This window comes from Ranitomeya variabilis, chromosome 1, assembly GCF_051348905.1.
Source record: "Ranitomeya variabilis isolate aRanVar5 chromosome 1, aRanVar5.hap1, whole genome shotgun sequence".
Taxonomy (NCBI): domain Eukaryota; kingdom Metazoa; phylum Chordata; class Amphibia; order Anura; family Dendrobatidae; genus Ranitomeya; species Ranitomeya variabilis.
Genome location: NC_135232.1, coordinates 800772329 through 800785324, shown reverse-complemented (window position 1 = coordinate 800785324; position 12996 = coordinate 800772329). Strand labels below are relative to the sequence as shown.

Below are 12996 nucleotides of genomic sequence, written 5' to 3'. Positions count from 1 at the left end.
GGGGAAGAGAGGGGAAGAGAGGGGAAGAGAGGGGAAGAGAGGGGAAGAGAGGGGAAGAGAGGGGAAGGGAGGGGAAGGGAGGGGAAGGGAGGGGAAGAGAGGGGGGAAGAGAGGGGGGAAGAGAGGGGGGAAGAGAGGGGGGAAGAGAGGGGGGAAGAGAGGGGGGAAGAGAGGGGGGAAGAGGGGGGAAGAGAGGGGGGAAGAGAGGGGGGAAGAGAGGGGGGAAGAGAGGGGGGAAGAGAGGGGGGAAGAGAGGGGGGAAGAGAGGGGGGAAGAGAGGGGGGAAGAGAGGGGGGAAGAGAGGGGGGAAGAGAGGGGGGAAGAGAGGGGGGAAGAGAGGGGGGAAGAGAGGGGGGAAGAGAGGGGGGAAGAGAGGGGGGAAGAGAGGGGGGAAGAGAGGGGGGAAGAGAGGGGGGAAGAGAGGGGGGAAGAGAGGGGGGAAGAGAGGGGGGAAGAGAGGGGGGAAGAGAGGGGGGAAGAGAGGGGGGAAGAGAGGGGGGAAGAGAGGGGGGAAGAGAGAGAAATTATTCTGTAAGGAGAGAGAGAGAGAGAGAGAGAGAGAGAGAGAAATAAATAAAGAAAATGAAAGAAAAAAAAGAATGAAAAGAGAGCTGTCATTACCATCATTCAATAAATTGACAAGGTGCAGCTTCCCAGAAGTTACAAATTTACACAGAGAAGTTTGACCGGAGTTTAACACATTAAAAGGGTTATTCACGGCTTTCAAATGAATGGCCTAACTAGATCCATGGGGTCAGACGCTGCAGTCTTGCAGTTTTAAATGGAATGGACACGTTATCAGATATAGCTCGGGACCAGTCGATTCTGTCAGTCAAGGTGCCAAGAAGTCTCCTTGCAGCGGATTTCGATTCTCCTAATATGTAAGTGTATATAATACGTAAGTGTCTGAGTAGGCACACTTGCCCCTGACGAAACCCACCTTGTGTGGCGATACGCGTTGGGCTGCAAAGCCCCACGGACTTCATGGCACCGTGACTGACAGAATCGACTGGTTGCTTAACTGGTATACCTTGACTATATTTGGGGATTTTTACACCTGACGGACACACATAAGTATGGAGCTCCCTTGCCTACATATGCTTTGGCTGGGATAACCTTCACTAATATTGGTGTTCTATTCTGGTCCTTCATGCAGCCTATTGGGGTTCTGTGGGAATGAGGTTAATCCTTGGCTGGGATAACCTTGATCAATATTGGTGTTTCAATGTGGCCCTTCATGCAGCTTATTGGAGTTCTGTGCGAATGAGGCTAAACGGGAGGGATAGGGTTTTACATTGATGTCAGCTTTATAGTTTCTACTGCCCTTAAGTTGGTAATTACCTGTTCATGTTGCAAAGAAATATGTCATGGGGGTAACCCTTCAGTCTTATAACTATTCTGTATAATCGGTTAACTCATGCAGCTTATTGCAGCTCTATGTGAATAAGGTATAATTAGGGTAGATACTACCTTGTATCTAACTGAATAATTCCTTCAGCTCGTATGATAATGACTACCCTCTCATGTCATAAAGGAATAGGTTATGGTGGTGACCCTCCAGTACTATAAATATCCCGCATAATTTGCTAACAATTATTATTTATCTAATTGTGTGTGTTGTGGGGGGGGGGGGGGTCTCCTTTTTAGGTGCCAAAATACGTTTCAGTCTGTGGGGTATGCTTTCCCTTCTTGTCATTGTGGGCATTTTTTGCCTTTTAATTGTTTTTAATGTTTTTGCTTGCTCATTGTCTTCTAATAAAACTTATTATATTGCCCAGCCACGTAGTATATTGCCCAGCCACGTAGTATATTGCCCAGCGACGTAGTATATTGCCCAGCGACGTAGTATATTGCCCAGTGACGTAGTATATTGCCCAGTGACGTAGTATATTGACCAGTGACGTAGTATATTGACCAGTGACGTAGTATACGGCACAGAGCCACGTAGTATATTGCCCAGTGACATAGTATATTGCCCAGTGACATAGTATATTGGCCAGTGACGTAGTATATTGGCCAGTGACGTAGTATATTGGCCAGTGACGTAGTATATTGACCAGTGACGTAGTATACGGCACAGAGCCACGTAGTATATTGCCCAGCGACGTAGTATATTGCCCAGCGACGTAGTATATTGCCCAGCGACGTAGTATATTGCCCAGCGACGTAGTATATTGCCCAGTGACATAGTATATTGCCCAGTGACATAGTATATTGCCCAGTGACATAGTATATTGCCCAGTGACATAGTATATTGCCCAGTGACATAGTATATTGCCCAGTGACATAGTATATTGCCCAGTGACATAGTATATTGCCCAGTGACATAGTATATTGCCCAGTGACGTAGTATATTGCCCAGTGACGTAGTATATTGCCCAGTGACGTAGTATATTGCCCAGTGACGTAGTATATTGCCCAGTGACGTAGTATATTGACCAGTGACGTAGTATATTGACCAGTGACGTAGTATATTGACCAGTGACGTAGTATACGGCACAGAGCCACGTAGTATATTGCCCAGTGACATAGTATATTGCCCAGTGACGTAGTATATTGCCCAGTGACGTAGTATATTGCCCAGTGACGTAGTATATTGACCAGTGACGTAGTATATTGACCAGTGACGTAGTATATTGACCAGTGACGTAGTATATTGACCAGTGACGTAGTATACGGCACAGAGCCACGTAGTATATTGCCCAGTGACATAGTATATTGCCCAGTGACATAGTATATTGGCCAGTGACGTAGTATATTGGCCAGTGACGTAGTATATTGACCAGTGACGTAGTATACGGCACAGAGCCACGTAGTATATTGCCCAGCGACGTAGTATATTGCCCAGCGACGTAGTATATTGCCCAGCGACGTAGTATATTGCCCAGCGACGTAGTATATTGCCCAGCGACGTAGTATATTGCCCAGTGACGTAGTATATTGCCCAGTGACGTAGTATACGGCACAGAGCCACGTAGTATATTGCCCAGCTAAGTAGTATATTGCCCAGCCACGTATGACACAGGTTAAAAAAATAAAAAATAAACACATACTCACCTTCCGCAGGCGCGTTGTAGCTCTGTCGCCTGTGTGGGGTGCAGGCGGCAGCTTCCGGTCCCAGGGTGTGATGGCGTCGCGGTCACATGACCGTGTATCGGTCACATGACCGTGACGTCACGGCAGGTCCTTCTCGCGCAGGACTTGTGATGACGTTGCGGTCACATGACCGTGACGTCATGGCAGGTCCTTCCACCAGACCATCCTAGCCACCGGAACGTGCCGCTTGCATGGACCGGCCGGAGCATCGCGAGGAGCGGGAACGGCGGCGGAAGGTGAGTATCTAATGATTTTTTATTTTTTTAAATTATTTTTAACATTAGATGTTTTTACTATTGACGCTGCATAGGCTGAGTCAATAGTAAAAACTTAGTCACACAGGGTTAATAGCGGCGGTAACGGAGTGCGTTACCCGCGGCATAACGCGGTCCGTTACCGCCGGCATTAACCCTGTGTGAGCGGTGACCGGAGGGGTGTATGCGGGCGCCGGGCACTGAGTGCGGGGAGTAAGGAGTGGCCATTTTCTTCCGGATTGTGCGCGTCGCTGATTGGTCGTGGCAATGGTCGTGGGCGTTTTGCCACGACCAATCAGCGACTTGGATTCCATGACAGACAGAGGCCGTGACCAATGAATATCTGTGACAGACAGACAGAAAGACGGAAGTGACCCTTAGACAATTATATAGTAGATATAGCACCATTAATTCCATGGTGCTGTACATGAGAAGGGGTTACATACAGAGTTAAAGATATCGTTTACAGTAAACACATTTACGATGACAGACTGGTACAGAGGGGAGAGGCACAGCTTTCAGCCATGCATCTCTTATCAAGCTCTCTGCTTTTGTTTGCTTAGAATGATTGTTTTAGGGTACTGTCACACTCTGCAACTTTCCAACGATCACGACCAGCGATACGACCTGGCCGTGATCGTTGGAAAGTCGTTGTGTGGTCGCTGGGGAGCTGTCACACAGACCGCTCTCCAGTGACCAACGATGCCGAAGGCCCCGGGTAACCAGGGTAAACATCGGGTTACTAAGCGCAGGGTCGCGCTTAGTAACCCGATGTTTACCCTGGTTACCATCGTAAAAGTAAAAAAAAAAAAAAAAAAAAACCAGTACATACTCACATTCCGGTGTCCGTCAGGGTCCCGGGTCCCTCGCAGTCTGCTTCCCGCTCTGACTGAGTGCCGCCGTAAAGTGAAAGCAGATCACAGCGGTGACGTCACCGCTGTGCTCTGCTTACTTTCCGGCCGGTAACCGGAATGTGAGTATGTACTGTTTTTTTTTTTTACTTTTACGATAGTAACCAGGGTAAACATCGGGTTACTAAGCGCGGCCCTGCGCTTAGTAACCCGATGTTTACCCTGGTTACAAGCGAACGCATCGTTGGATCGGTGTCACACACACCGATCCAGCGATGACAGCGGGAGATCCAGCGACGAAAGAAAGTTCCAAACGATCTGCTACGACGTACGATTCTCAGCAGGGTCCCTGATCGCTGCTGCGTGTCAGACACAGCGATATCGTATGGATATCGCTGGAACGTCACGGATCGTACCGTCGTAGCGACAAAAGTGCCACTGTGAGACGGTACCCTTAGGGACAGTAGCTTATCATTGCTGTGATTAGCTGGTGGTGAGCCCTGGCCCCACCCGCCCCCTCCTGTGATAAGCAGCTCACTGTCTATGGACTTTATGCATAGAGAGCCTGATGTAGGAGGGCCAGCTTTCTTGGCTCTGCGGCATTGCTAAATCTAAAAACTCTGAATGTGTCAGAACGGCTACACCCATTAGTCTAAGTGATACATCACTGGATTCAGCTTCTCTTTGCTTACATCAGGCTGCTCTCAGATGAGGTAGCAAACAACTGCAGATAGATTTCCTTTAAATGGTTAACAGCAGCAATCAGAGCTCAGCTCCACACGCGGCTATTACACACACAGCTCCTGAGCCACCTTCCTCTAGGACTGACCCACGTGTACATCATTTTGCACTTGAGTGTCAAGTTTAGTTTTGAATGTTTAATCTCTGGATAACCTCTTAAACGGTAGACTATACAAAGAATGAGTTATACTGTATCTACATTTTATCGACCTTTGTAATTTATACTATATGCTGCTCTTTACCCCAGATGTAGGAGAGCACAAAAGTTTATTTAACTGCCAAAGGGGTTTTCCCAAAATCACAAGTTACCCTCTGTTGGATACAAGATAACTTGCTGTTTGCTATGTGTCCAACCACTGGGACCCCAGCAACCCCATCAATAGGACTCTGCAACGTCCCATCTTAAATAGCCTCCGCTTCATTCATCATCTATGGGACTGCAGGACAAAGCGGAGTACACTGCGCAAAAGTACCATTACAATGACGGGATCAAAGGCCGAGCATGCGCATCTCTGCTGCATTCAAAACAGGGCTCTAGAGAGGTTTATTCTCCGGCTTACTAGGGGTCCTAGACATATGACGATCAGCAAGTATCAAATTTGAGAAAACTCATTTAACAGGGACCTACTTATTGTGCTAGTCACATACATAACTAACATACATAACTAACAAACTTGACCTTAGAATTTTTACAGAGTGAATGCTAAGAAAGTGATGATATTGGTATGAACAATAAACACACAATTTGGTACACGTAAAAACAAAAGATTACAATAGAGTGGTTACCTTGCGTCCATCACTGGCATGGCAGTTCACATTTAGAGGTGTAAGCAGAGCCATGAGTTTTTCCTCGTTCCCACTCCTATAGAAATAGAAAAAAAAAATTACTACAATACTGGGTTTCCAAGTCCTTTCATATTACTCTGACATATTAGTAAACACATTTTACAACAATTTTTGGCGCTTGAGGCAATTCTTAGAAAGTGGGCATAGAACTGGCAAACAGTATCGGAAAACTTCCTTTCTGAATAAAGACAGGTGCCAAAGGAAGACATGCACAAGTATGTGATATTAATACTGGTGCCAAGATTAGCTTTTTCCGCTCCCATATGTGCCATTAGGTCTTTAAAACGTAACTGGCAGAAGAATGCGCTGACAGATACTGCAGTACGATATTATGGAAGTAAAAAGCAAGCAAAATGTACAATATCCGGTGTGAGCTGTGCAGTGAGATCATTACTAGGAAGGAGACAGTGACACTGGTTGAGTAGCATCATTGCAGTAGGTTCCAGTGCTCCCCCAGCAACAAGACTTCACAGGGAAGTGGGTGGCAATGAGGGACACTGAGAACGATGCCTAGGCTCCTGCTCATTTCCATACACTTTGTCAGGGTGATTAGATTTATGTGCAGCGACCCTATAAGAACAGTGTTTAAGTCATTATATGACAGCCCACCAACAATGTGAAGTAAATGCAGTAGATGCTATGAATAATACCCAAACCGGACCGGCGCTGTGTCCTCTAAATAAGCAATGACTTCTCATTCTCCCTGCCCTTCATATCAAGCATCTAATTCCTGCTCCACAGTGTCACACACATACAATTTGGTTTTCTTTTTCATGCACTATATGAAAACAATAACTCAAATTTACATCAAACCGGTACGCTCAAACTAGGTTTTACTGGGTTTTCACAATTTTAGCTAATTTGTATGCAATTATAACCCCATTTGTGTAATGGACAGATTTCACATGTCCATATCCCAACAGAAAACAAAAAGGATTCCAACAAGTGATAAATTGAAGTCGACACCATGCAACTTGGGAGATGGAGAAAGTCGGCACATAGATAACATATTGCTAAAGTTAGATATATCTATTATTTTTTTTGGATAATCTTTTTTTCCTTTTATAAATTTCTACTTGCGCCGCTGACTCCTATGAATTAGGTAAGGCACTTCTAGGTGAGCACTGTTACGATAGTAAAGGATGCAGTAACATCATTTATCTGAAATATACTAGTATGTGTGTAACAGGCCAAGGGTACGTTACAAGATGATTATGGATGGCATATAGCGGCATACTGCTGCCTAAAAGGGTATGACACATTGTTTCACGGAGAGTAGCAATCGCATAACGCTATGGTTAAAGACACAAGATTTGGCGTGTCAGCTCCATGAATGCCCTGTTCTGCTTCTTCACAGGCAGCCAAGTGTGCAAAGATCCATACTAATGAACTTGGCCAGCTGTGGAGTGTATGAGCGAGCACCAACAAAACAATAACACCGCAATGCTATGGGTAAGCCGGCTGGATCCCTTTGCCCCTCAACCTCCCCTACCTCTTCCCTTATTCACTCCCCCCCCCAACCCACTGGAAATTTAAAGAGCACTCACCTGGCAGCCTCCAGGAGTTCGTCCTTTTTGTATTCACCTAAATGATTGCAAAATATCATGCTGTTAGCATTAAATAGAAGGCAGCAAGAGAAATGTACAAGCTATCCAAGAACAAAATAAAAGATAAAAAATGAAGGAGAGAAAAAAAGGAGGAGAGAGAAGGGGGTGAGCAACAAGCCCACACCCAGCCTGGGTGATGGAGCAGTGACGTTAGCCAGATTGTGAAGGCAGCATCATCAGTGCCTTGGAGACGGGCAGCAAATTGACGCAGCTCCTTGTCCAATCCTCCCATGAAATGGCTTTCTTTAGACAGCCAATGAATGTGAAATTATGTGTCCAGATACACATTCTGCTCCGACAACTGCATGCTAGCCACAGACAAGGTCCCTCTGCTCCTTGCATTACACCCTCGCCTGCGATCATGAGTGGGCAGTCACACTGCACATGGCGAAGGGAAGGCATTCAGACAAAAGGAAGCCACTGAGCAGATCTCAAAATGGTACAAATTAGTAGTCACATCTGTGCCCCACCCCTAACCTATGCAAACAAGCCTCTCTGGGGGGGGGGGGGGATGTCACATCAATACATCTACCTACTCCTTTTCCTCTGTGCTTTGCCATTTATTTTTAGATCGCCTCAAGAACAACACGAACAGGGGTGAATTGCTGCATTCAATCGGAAGACATGATATGCTTGAGAAAGACTACCAAGGCAAGTGGAAACCAGATTCTATAGATCAGCGCTATAAAGAAGTGGCTAGCAGCAGATAGAGGGCCAGCGTATATCAGACACTTCATAAAACATGCTGCTTGTAAGGCTACTTTCACACATCAGGTTTTCGCCGTCAGGCTAAATCCGGCTAATTTAAAAAAAAAAACAGATCAGGCGAATGTTGCCGCCAGATCAGGTTTTTTCCCAATAGACTTGTATTAGTGCCGGATTGCACCGGATGACATTGCGTTTCGTCCGGTTTTCGCCGGATCCGGCAAATCTGTCGCTTCCGGTTTCTTGAAAAAGCGTCCATTGCAACGTTTTTTGTCTCCGGCAAAAAAGCCTGAAGCGCCGGATCCGGCGCTTCCGGCTGTTTCCTACAATGAAAGCCTATGGGAGCCGGAAGGTGAAGAATCCGGAAAAAGGTGGATCTGGCGGCCTGATCCGGTTTTTTAAACTGAGCATGCTCCAAATTTTTTTTTTATCCAATACTCTAGATAGGCTAGCTGGATCCATCTAAAAAACGGATCCGTCGCATCAGTTTTTCAAAATCTGCGCCGGATCCAGTTTTTCCAACATTCGCCGGATTTAGCCTGACACTGAAAACCTGATGTGTGAAAGTAGTTTAACACCACAGGAGGAAGGAACAGGAAAAAAAGATCAAAAGGAAAGGGAAAGGATAACCTGCCCGTAACCACAATATACTGTATGTACTATAGCCATCAATATGACATCAGTGTAACGCAGAATACATATGGCATATAAAGTATTATAGCAAAGCAAACAAACCAGTGATCCATAACACGAAAATACAAAGTTCATCATTTCTACCACAATAGTATACAATAAAGGCTGTACAGTGGGGACATTTTTAACTCTTTGTATCATTGCAGCCATTTGGTAAATTCAAAAAAGTTCATTTTTTCACATTAATGTACACTCTGCACCCCATCTTGACTGGAAAAAAAAAAAAAGAAATGTAGAAATATTTGCAAATTTATTAAAATTTAGCCTTCCTCAGCAGGCCAATTTTTACAATTCTGACCACTGTCACTTTAGGAAGTAATAACTCTGGAACGCTTCAATAGACCCACTGATTCGGACAGTGTTTTCTCGTGACATATTGTACTTCATGCTAGTGGTAATATTTCTTTGATATAACTTGCATTTATTTGTGGGGGGGGGAAAAAAACGGAAATTTGGCAAAAAATTTAGCAATTTTCAAACTTAATTTTTATGCCCTTAAATCAGTCATGTCACATAAAATAGTTAATAAATAACATTTCCCACATATCTACTTTACATTAGCACAATTTTTGAAAAAAAAAAAAAAATTATTAGAAGTTAAAAGGATTAAAAGTTGACCAGGGATTTCTCATTTTTACAACAAAAAATATAGTTCTTACCGATAACGGTATTTCTCTGAGCCCATAACGGCACCACGGAGAGAGGGGATCCGCCCTTCAGGGACAGGAAACCTACAGATAAAAAGGCGGTACCTCTCTCCCGCATCAGTTGTTTACTAGAGAATGATGGGAGACTAAGGAATAGAGTCTTAATTTAACATTACTTGAAAACTTAATCGAGATACCGCGTGACTATTTAGATAATTGACATAGGGCACTATATTAATGTGCACACCCATAAGTGACGGGAGGGAATGTACAGGTGCCGTCATGGGCTCAGAGAAATACCGTTATCGGTAAGAACTATATTTTTCTCTGATGCCCATGACGGCACCACGGAGAGAATTACAGAGATTTGTACATTAGGGAGGGACCACCACTTCCAGAACCCTTTTACCGAAGGTAAGGTCCGAAGAGGAGATAAGGTCCAATCTATAGTGCTTATAGAATGTAGATGGTGAAGACCAGGTACCAGCTCTACATATCTGATCGTTTGAGGCTCCGGCCTTCTCCACCCATGAGGTTGCAACTGCTCTCGTTGAGTGAGCCTTGACATTTCCCGGGACGGGTACCCCGCTTGATGAGTACGATAGGCTGATGGCATCCGTGATCCATCTTGCCAAAGTGCCTTTGGAGGCTTTTTTCCCCTTCCGGGGACCCTGAAAGCACAAAAAAAAAAAAAAAAAAAAGAGAACCGTCCTCCCTACTCTCTGGTGGCTTCTATGTAATGCATCAGGCATCTCCTAACATCCAATGTATGTAAGGGTTCTTCCTCCCTGTTTTGGGGTTTAGGACAAAAGGAGGGATGAGATATCTCTTGTGTCCTATGGAATCGGGATGCTACTTTTGGGAGATACGCTGGGTCTGTTTTGAGAACAACCCTATCATCCAGGAATTGAGTGAAAAGGGGGTTAGCAGATAGAGCCTGTATGTCGCTAACTACGTGCCGAGGTGAGAGCGACCAGCAGAGATGTTTTGAGGGATAAGATTTTTAATGGAACATCCGCCAAGGGTTCAAACGGAGGTTTAGTCAGGGCTTTAAGGACTAAATTTAAATCCCACTGAGGGGTGTTCCTTACAGGAAGAGGTCTCGATTTACCGGCTGCCCTGATGAACCTGGAAACCCACCGATGCCCCGCCAAGTCGTAGTTGAATAAAGTTCCCAAAGCTGCTACATGGACTTTCAGGATACATGTGGCCAAACCAATTTCTAACCCGTTTTGCAGGAATTCTAGTATGGCTTTAAGAGGGACCCCCTCATTTATTTTGGCTCCCGAGGAGGATAGGAATTTTTTCCATATTTTCCCATACTCGGTTACCTACTTTGTAGTAGTGTAGATATCAATCCTGGAGAAAATCCCGTTTACTAGTAGTTCCCTTTCAAATGCCAGACTGTCAATTGTAAACTTGCAACCTGTGGATGATGAACTGGGCCTTGGAAGAGGAGGTTTGGGAGGTCCAGGAGTACCAAAGGGTCGGAGATGGACATCCTCATCATCCAAGAGAACCAAGGCCTCTTCGGCCAGAATGGGGCTATTAAGATTACATGCGCCCTGTCCTCCCGAATCCTCCTCAGCACTGCTGGAATCAGAGCAATTTGGGAAAGGCATATGCTAGTTGATGGTGCCAAGGAATCAGAAAAACATCTAATGATACGGGGCTCCCCAATGGTGTTATGGAGCAAAAGGAGTCTACTTTTTTGTTCAGATTGTTGGCGAAGAGATCTATGCTTGGTATACCCCATTTTTTTGAGATCTGGATGAACACTTTTTGGTTTAACTCCCATTCCCCTTGTTTTAAATGGGAACGACTCAGAAAATCTGCTCTGTAATTGTCCACCCCCTTTATATGAAGGCCTGACAGAGATTGGAAGCTGCCCTCGGCTATATGGAAGATCGATTTGGTAACCTCCATCAGACTCAGAGCGGGTACCCCCTTGGTGATTCAGGTACGCTATTACTACTCTGTTGTCCGACATGACTCTGACATGGTGAGAGTGAAGGGGATCTAGGAACTCTAAGAGCGCAAACTTGACCGCCAGCAGTTCTTTCATGTTGGAAGACGCTTTCTCCAGACTCGGTGGCCAAGTACCCTGAGCTAATAGGTCATTCAGGTGAGCCCCCCACCCGCTGGGGCTTGCATCTGTAGTTACTATTTTTGAGACTGGAGTTACCCAAGGGACTCCTTGAGAAAGCCTGGTTTGCGACGTCCACCAATCTAGTGACAGAATTGTGTTTGGAGATAAACTGAACCGACATTCTAAATTCCCTCTTAGAGAGACTTCTTCTGATAAAATTTGCCATTGAAGGTCCCTCGAAAGAAGCTGAGCCCATTGGACTGCAGGGATGCAGGCCGTCATAGATCCCAAGAGAGACATGGCTTGGCGGAGGAATATGGAGGGGAGATCCCTCATTTTGGATACTAGCCCTACCATCTTTTGTATTTTTTCCGCTGGAAGGCGGCATTCCTGCTTCACAGAGTCCAAAGTAAGACCCAGATATTCCTGGATTTGGTACGGCAGCAATCTGGATTTCTTTAAGTTTACTAACCAGCCCAGGTTTTCTAATGAGTGCATAATTGTCTCTAGCTGACTTCCGCAGTGTTGGGGAGAGGAGCCGATTACCAGGAAGTCGTCGAGGTACGGCACTATCAGGGTGTCTTGTTCCCTCAGGTGAGCCATCACTTCTGCAACCAGTTTAGTGAACATTCGGGGAGCTATGGCTAGTCCGAAGGGGAGGGCTGAGAATTGAAAATGGCATATAACCCCCCTGATTTGAACTGCTATCCTGAGGAATTTTTGGTAATCTTTGTGGATAGGGACGTGGTAATAAGCGTCCTTTAGGTCCAGGACTGCCATAAAACAAAGAGGAAACAGCATTTTTATTGATGACTTTATTGTTTCCATTTTGAACGACTGGACATTCAGATATTTGTTTAGGCTTTTCAAATTTACAATTGTCCTGTAGGACCCATCCAGCTTTTTCCTCAGGAACAGGGGGAAGTAGTATCCTTTCCCTCTTTCTTGGGGGGGGTATTTCCAGGAGAACTCCCTTGCTTACTACGCTCATGGCAGGCGAACGCTGGTCAACTTCCTTTAGAAGCGTTTGCACCCAGGTGTGCTTCCTGTTAAGTAGCGGTGGTTTCTGTGCCCTTTTGCATGCCTGCGCATGCGCGGTGAATCGCCCAGTGCAAAATCGCGTTCTTTGATCTCGCGCATGCGCAGTGAGCCGCCTCACGCGACAATCGCATTTCCTGATCCCCCGCATGCGCGGTGAATCGACTTGCGCAAGATTCGCGTCCTCTATTCCCGCGCGTGCGCAGCGCTACCCGCGCCACGCAAAATCTCGTTCCGATATAGCGCATGCGGAAGATGCTGAATCCCAAGATGGGGCCGCGCATCGCCGCGCATTTGTGCTGGATCCCGAAACCCCCAGGAGCTTCAGCCGGCAGACTGACACTTGGGGGAGGCAGTGTGCTGGCCCTCACCAACAGAGGGACCCCCCCTTGGATACTGCTGCTGCTCTTGCCTAGAGAGGTGGCAGTG

At 45.9% G+C, this 12996-nt stretch overlaps 1 protein-coding gene across 2 annotated transcripts in view; it reads right to left on the bottom strand.

Moving 5' to 3' along the window:
• Positions 1-12996, bottom strand: part of TNKS (tankyrase) — a 316862-nt gene that overhangs the window by 157084 nt on the left and 146782 nt on the right. For both annotated transcript variants that reach the window (XM_077273969.1, XM_077273977.1), the window contains exons 4-5: positions 7336-7372; positions 5729-5804 (exon numbers count right to left, since the gene is read on the bottom strand). In XM_077273969.1, the coding sequence (XP_077130084.1) occupies positions 5729-5804; positions 7336-7372 (113 nt within the window). The remainder of the gene's footprint in view (positions 1-5728; positions 5805-7335; positions 7373-12996) is intronic.